The sequence below is a fragment of the Pyrus communis genome, chromosome 13, assembly GCF_963583255.1.
Source record: "Pyrus communis chromosome 13, drPyrComm1.1, whole genome shotgun sequence".
Taxonomy (NCBI): domain Eukaryota; kingdom Viridiplantae; phylum Streptophyta; class Magnoliopsida; order Rosales; family Rosaceae; genus Pyrus; species Pyrus communis.
In genome coordinates, this window is record NC_084815.1 from 24,299,646 (window position 1) to 24,307,179 (window position 7,534).

At 37.3% G+C, this 7,534-nt stretch overlaps 1 protein-coding gene across 1 annotated transcript; it reads right to left on the reverse strand.

The window, feature by feature from the left end:
• Positions 1 to 2,588: 2,588 nt before the first annotated feature.
• Positions 2,589 to 4,454, reverse strand: LOC137711895 (transcription factor TCP12-like). The gene is made up of 2 exons (XM_068451053.1): positions 3,004 to 4,454; positions 2,589 to 2,769 (listed from the first exon to the last, which is right to left on the reverse strand). Exons 1-2 carry the CDS (start codon positions 4,357 to 4,359, stop codon positions 2,695 to 2,697), a joined length of 1,431 nt encoding a protein of 476 aa, XP_068307154.1. The 5' UTR covers positions 4,360 to 4,454; the 3' UTR covers positions 2,589 to 2,694.
• Between the last annotated feature and the right edge of the window lie 3,080 nt (positions 4,455 to 7,534).

Here is a 7,534-nt window from a genome sequence, read left to right on the forward strand (position 1 = left end):
GACGACTCTTAAAATCCAAATGGGACGTACGGATTCTTTTGTAACCAACCAATTACGTGTATTCGTTGTCCATTCTTTGTGTGCCTGTTCTTGAATTTTCGTACTCGCACACTTTGAGAATTTTGTTATTAACTTAACCATTAGTACTGTCTTCTTGCTCATCGTACCTCTTTCCCTAAAATATATTTCTTCAAAACTTTTGGACTTCATCCTCACCGTTTTCAATTTTTTGTATTTCGTTTAAAGCTAAACTTAGAAAAGTTACATCACCATGGCACTATAACCTGTAAAAGTTAAAAATGAAATTGGGAACTTGGGAGAGGAGAAGAGGACACTTTTTCGAGAGAGATATATATATATATATATATATATATATATATATATATATATATATATATATATATATATTGTTAAATTAGATAAATATGGATACAAATTCGTATAGCACATATATTTTGTTATTGTGAAGAGAAAAAAAGTACTTCAAAATGCTTCGATTTACCAATTGTGCCCATATCCAAAACTTAAATGGTAATTAGCAAACAGTGAGTTTTCTTGTTATTTTCAGTGCTATTATAGGACAAATTATGAAGAAAAAAAAAACGTATTTTCGCGGAAGCAACAAATAAGACATGTTTTCTTTCACAGAGTGATTGTTTTATGAACCATATATAATAGCTTGTGGTGGACTGCTCTGATGGTTAAACCAAATGGTGAATTATTTTGGTGGTTAAGGCATTTCTCTTCAACTGATAACGGTTTGAGTTCAAATCCTCTCCACTCCCATAGTGTAGATTAGCGTTGAAATTCGCTTGTAATTATATGTATGTTACTAGTATAAAGGAGTGAAAACATATATAGTTAAGAAATTTTCACCGTAAAGTCGACCACAAATTCCTCATATTTTTAGATAACCTTCCATCCGATTAAATTGACCCTCAAGGATTTTTCTTTTTAATTTCCTATTTTCTTAGTTATCCTCCCCGAACTATCACAAGTCACCTTATGATTTAAAGGAATATACAGTGTTGGAGGAAGAGAAGGAAGAAATTGATTAGGATCCCTTTCCAGTCTTGATAGCCTATTTAAATTAACATGGGCAATTTTGTGGACTTTTCATAGGTACTATAAGAATTTGTACTACAGTTTAGTAGTATTCTTTTTCACTAGTAAGTGGAAGGTCTTAGGTTCGATTTTCAACAAATATTATTATGGCTAGCCAAATGTGAGGCTTCGACAAATATTATTATGGCTAGCCAAATATGAGGCTTAGTCCACTCTCTCTCTCCCCACCCCCCCCCCCCCCCCCAACCCCAAACAAAAAAAAAAGTGTAGATATTATGGTTTGTTTAAAAAAAAAAAAAAAAAAAAAACTGCACACTCATGCCAAAATCAAGGTGTGCCAGCACGCCTTGATTTTGGTCGGGGTGTGTCACTCATCCCTAATTACCACCCTTAATTAGGATCGCTCTCTAAAAAAATATCATTGTTATTATTCTTTATTATTATTTTTGAATAAACGATATTATTTACACTAAAAGGGAGAGGGTTGACTCAGCTTCACAGTGGGCTAGCAAATGTGATTCAAATTCGTCTTGGCGCGAGAATTGAACCTAAGACCTCTTATTTACAAGTGAAGAGGAATATCATTAGACTGTAGTACTAAGTGACTATTATTCTATATTTAAAACTCTCACTCCATATATAACTGTTATGAAGTTAAGTACATGCTCTCAACCACATAAATACATACGATTACTTCAAAATTTTCATAGGTGTATTTTACTTGCATAGCTCTATATTAATTCAAGTTCTTTTGATCATATGTTTAAACAAATCAACTACTAGTGTTTTCCCCCAACAAAAATTTCCGTACGAATACATGATACCTGCACTGTCTTCCATTCAGAAATGAAGGGAAGGTTCATTTGTCGGTTGATATTTCTCCTAATCAGGCCTCAATGGACTTTTGAAGCATGCATATGACTTGAAATATTGGGAATTAGTGGATCACTCAAGTGTCTATTCAATCACTTCTAAAAGGATAAGCTGATGATCAATTGCCAGAATTCATTGGCTGGTATGCACTTAGAGAGTTCAGCATACATATGGATAATGTATATTATATGCATGAGAAGTAACCCTATACTAAAAAATATCTAGGGTTTAAAAAAAACCATATAGACATATTCCTCAAGTGGAAAACTATGTTGTTATAGACTTTTATTTAACTATGTTTTCAATATAGACCTCTACTCAAAAAAAAAAAAAAAAAAAAAAAATTGTGCTGGATACAAATATATATACTATATCAACACATTACATAAGCAAGGAAGCTATTTTAGAGTTTAAACCGAAATATTTCCATAGTTAGGGCAAAGGATGTAGATATTAATCATAAAAAAATTGTGCTGGATACAAATATCTATACTATATCAACACAAAAACATAAGCAAGGAAGCTATTTCAGAGTTTAAACCGAAATATTTCCATAGTTAGTGCAAAGGGTGTAGATATTAATCATTAATTTACGTATACTAGTTTAGAGGAAAAGTGCACCATGATTGAAAATTAACATACTTAATTTGCTATTTTACATTATTCCAAACAGAAAGAAACACTACACAAAGCTAATCAGAATGTTTTTCAGGCTCTTGTAATTGAGATTTAATAATTGAGAGACAAACTTTCCACTTAGAATAGCTTATGAGTATTGTTGTAGACGTCCCACGGTTTGTCAAAGAATTGAAAGTCGGCAAACTGTTGGTGCTGCAAATTAAGAGTTATGTGGTGTTGTCAGAAGTAGCTATAGCAAACTAATACTTATAAACTTAAATTATCTTGGACATATTATCTGTTTGATTATATGTGCACGTTTGTTATAGCATCAAATATTTTCGATTGTGTACGTTCTTTTTTCTTCATAATTTTCATATACATTTTATATTTTGTTGTGAAAAAATATACATCAGAAAAACTGAAATGTTGTGGGAAGTTAATTACCTCTTGGGAAATTCCAGTATTTTGCTGGAGAGGAGTGAACACTGAAGAAGGGCTCCATTTTCCCATTACCACCATAGCATCATGAGTAGCACCATGATCAACAACCATGTCTTGAATATCTCCGGCTAGGGAGCTGCTTAATGGTTCTTCAACCCCATCGGGGTAAGGTCGCAACGCCACCAGTGAATCAGGCTGATCGTTAGCAGTATTGTTCATATTGTTGTTGTAAGCTGATGATTCTTCCCCACTTTCAAATGGGTTCCAAGAATTCAAACGGCTTAGTTTTGCCTGGTCATTACTAGGCTTCTTTGATCTCTGCATCTTTTCTCTTGTTCTTTCCCTAGCCCTTGCCCTTGCCTTTTCCCTCGAAGCCTTTGCAAGAGGGTGAAATGCGCGCTTCCTTGATTGCCTGTGGACAATCTTTCTCTCTTTGGCTGAGGGTTTGATCCCGCAGCTTCTTACCTTATCATTATCATCGTTGCCACCATTACTAATGTTAATGTTTGTTGGAGCCTCGTCTACGCCGGATAGTATTTCACACGATTCCGAAGTGGCTGGAGACGTGGTTTTGGCACATCTCACCATGTTTTTGTAGTTGAATTTCCGATGGTGATCTCTTGATAGTTTCTTGATTTCGGGTTCTGACTGAATGAGCAACCACTCCACGGTTTTGCTGGCCTTGTCAAATTCCAACACATCTTGCAAGCCAAAGAACTTACGGGCAACTTCGAGGGACAATCTCATTCTCCGGTCCCTGGGGCCTCGGGCAGTGTTGATCTTGCTGTGGCGATCTCTCTTGTTAGTCCTCCTTCTCGGGATCTGCGGCTGATCATCCATGTCCATGTGATGGCCATTTTTGTTGGAATCCCAGTCCACCATTTTAATGTTAACACTTGTAGTAGTAGTCTTCTGATGATCATCCCCTACGACGGTACCGGTGTTGTCATCAGCGGCACTGGCGGCAGCAGCGGCAGCAGCAGCAGCGGCAGTGGCGGTAGCAGCAGCAGCAGCTTCCTTCATAAAATAAGGTGGTACTTGAGACTCGTGAAGCGAAATCTCAATATGGTCAGGTTCTTGGTGATGGTGTTGCTGAAAGAGTAAAACGTCGTCGTCTTCAAACGGAGAGGGGAAGCAGAGCAAAGACAAAGGAGGGTGATGATGTTGTTGATGAAGGTTTTCTTCTCCTCCTCGTTGTTGCCCGGAGTTGGGATTGGGGTTGGAATTAGTAAAGAAATTGGGGGTTACTGTAGTAATGTCATGGTCAAATGGCCGGCTGTGGAAAAATGGTTGATCGACATGAGGATAAGATACGGGTACTAATTCGTTAACATTATCGGTGTTGTCTGAGGGAAACATGTTATATATCTCCCTCTTGGGCTCTTTGCTTGTTTGGTTGCTTTGAATTTTCAATGAAATTGCACACCACTAACCCTAGCTAGCTAGCAGCTAGTGGTCAATTGGTACGCTTGGGATATCGGTCTACTGATGATCGAGACTTGCGCTTTTATAAATGCTTGATGAGGAAGCGATTGCCGCTGAATGTGATTTCAGTGCGCTTGTTTTTCACCTTTTCTGCAAGAGTAGTAAATCAAAATTAAGGGAAGGGATAGCTTTGAGAAAGACAGTCGTGTGTTACCGTATTTACGGCCAGCTGAACTTAGCTTAAGAAAGACAGATGCTGCCAGCAGTGCTACTCATATATACCTCTATATGCTTGTACATATATGTATATATATTGTACGTATATGTATATATGTACACCTTTACTACATGTACTGTATTTATTTAGTTTCTTTTGTGTGTGCGCGAGAGAGAGAGAGAGAGAGAAGGCTAGCTAGCTACAAAAAGACAGAGAGAGATCGTACATTTACCATCGGTCGTCATCGTAGGAAATAGAAAGGTTCAGAAAGACAGCACAGCAAGAACATCATATGTCCATGGGGGTTGAACTCTTGAATCACAGGGGGAGAGAGAGAGAAAGAGAGGGAGAGAAGCTAGTAAGGTAGTGGTATGGTAAAGAAGCAAGGGAGGGTAGGGGGCAATTTATTGCTGAGTAGCTATCTTTTTCTTAATCTTTTCATCAAAAAGTTAGCCCTACCATTTAGAATATCACTGTGTGTGAAAGGAAGCGAGTGGATAGGAAAACACCTAGTATTTGGCACCACCAGTCCACGTGGTTTGCAGGTCGCCCGGTATAGATCAATTCAATAACCTAGCTTCTCTATCTCAAAATACAAAGACCTTGCATAGACACACCCCACAGTAGCTAGATAGTGTTACGCATACATGGAGATGGAGAGTGGATTTTGTGGTTTGTTTTGGGAAGATTCAACTAATATTCCATAATCAAGGGCTCGTTTGGATGTGCTTTTAAAATAATTGAAAGTACTTTTAGAGAATATATTTTTGAATTCCAAAAACACTTTAAGTGCTTTTTCAGAATTTACTTGCATGTTTACTAAGGATTGGTTCTAAAAACATTTTCACCAAAAGTGTTTTCAGTTATTTTAAAAGTACATCCAAATGAGTTCTAACACTTATTCTTCTTCATTGAATATTGCATGTGGAGTGACGTCCCACGTCAAAAAGTTTAGCGATCTTTCATGTCCTTATAACGAGCTGGTTACTCTTCATATTGCTAATTAATTTTCTAGTGAAATCTCAAAATTCTTAAATGTTATTAGAGACAATTGGCTCACGCGTGAAGCACAACGGTTACACATGATTCATGCAACCTAATATGTATTGCCTACGTGTTTTATTTGACCATTGCCACATGTAACGGGCATGTGAGAATGTGATGTGTTGTCCCACGTTGAAAAATTAAGCAACCTTACAAATTCTTAAAAAAGTTAATTACTCCTCATATATGATATTTGTTTACAGTTTCAGTTTTGATGCATATCATCATACAAGTCACATTGTTTGCATCACTAATTTTCACTAGTTAGAATAGTCCTTGTATTAATTATACACAACTCACATGAGAAGTCAACAATATCAAAAGCTAAGCAAAATATAAGAAAAAATCTATATGTGTTGCTCCAAGCTTAGCTAGGTTTTCTCTTCTCTCCTTCTTTTGTCTTTTGTGTTATACATAATGATACTAATGTATGAAGTATGAACCTCCCCGTGGCTGTCTAACCCTAGGAAAGGATAATTATTTAACTCAAGGGGGCACACCAACTGTGAGGCATGCCCTCTCATAGGGCAAATACTCCTTTGACTGTGGCATCTCCATTCATGTCGCTGTCACCAAAAGGGAGAGAAGCCTCATCTCTCTCTCTCTCTCTGTGAGTACGTATGTCTATTTAAGAATGTTGTCGGGTTCCCTCCCATCCCATGCGTTCTTATCAGCGTAAGGTTTTTAAACGAAATGAAGGTTAAAAAAACTCTCATTGTCAAGAAAAGAGTTGCTTATGCTTGCACTTGCCATTGCCCTATACCAAGACCTTCTAAGAGCCCTAGCCAATGTGGAAAAGACACACACAACCTATCCCATCATTTTATATGAATATACCAGTAGTCCTATCGACAACTGAAAGCCCTCTTTGCATATATATAATACCTACTATTTCCCTTTCTTTCTCAAATTTTATTTCCATTTTCACATGCCGTTCTCTCCCCACTTATATAAGGATTACGATTCTTTCTCCTCCTTTTTCCATCATTTTCTATCTTCTCCTCTCACATTTTCTATTTTGTCTTTCTCTTTCTATAAAAAAAAATTAATATAAGATATTGACGTGGCTTAACTGTGACCGTTGAAATAGGAGGGGAATGAAGGGAAGGGAAAAAAAGAGGGGAGAGAAACCTACTTCTTTATGGACATAAACCACTTCTCTCTGTCCCTCTCTCTGTCTCTCTAGACTAGTTTTAGCTAAAGCCTGACCTCTTTAGACCGGCATGATAACAAGGACCACATGATGTACCGTGGTTGTTCTAAGGTTGCTTTCAAGGAGAAGATAACTATGAAAGTAAAGGGGTGATGAGTGTACCACTTCTTAGAGTGGGCGCTATAATGTGAGCGTACAATAAAACCCTAAAAAGTCCATGGTTACATTGGTTGCTAGTCTAAGTGCTTTCATTTCCTTGCGGGCGAGGGTCTCTGCCCTGTCTGTACCATGTTCAAATCTGTGGTTCAAAAATTACCACCTTAGCTTCCATCACATGAGCTTGCTAGCTACTCATCAGATTCATTTGGAATATTATGTGAATGTGATCCATCATTTGAGTTTTGTAGGGGATGCACCATTTGCTACATATAGCAAAGGAATTTGGGGGCCCTTGTGTGGGACAAGTTCTTGTGCGGTGCCTATTTCTGGTTATTACACCTCACTTAAAGTCAATTTTCGGTCTATTTCCTGGAGTTTTCTTGTCCCAATGTAGGTTGTTTATGTCTAATTTGATGTTGTAACAGCTAAAGCATTTCAGAGGTACTCACATATTGATGATGGGGAAAGAAAGTCCGCATGTTCCTTTTTATTCTCAATATGCTTACTACTGATATTATCTTTCTACTTCATGATTT

Coding starts and splice junctions, on each gene's coding strand:
- LOC137711895 (XM_068451053.1), bottom strand. CDS start 4,359: ATGTTTCCCTCAGACAACACCGATAATGTTAACGAATTAGTACCCGTA. Junction 2,770..3,003: donor ATACTGGAATTTCCCAAGAG/GTAATTAACTTC, acceptor CTTAATTTGCAG/CACCAACAGTTTGCCGACTT.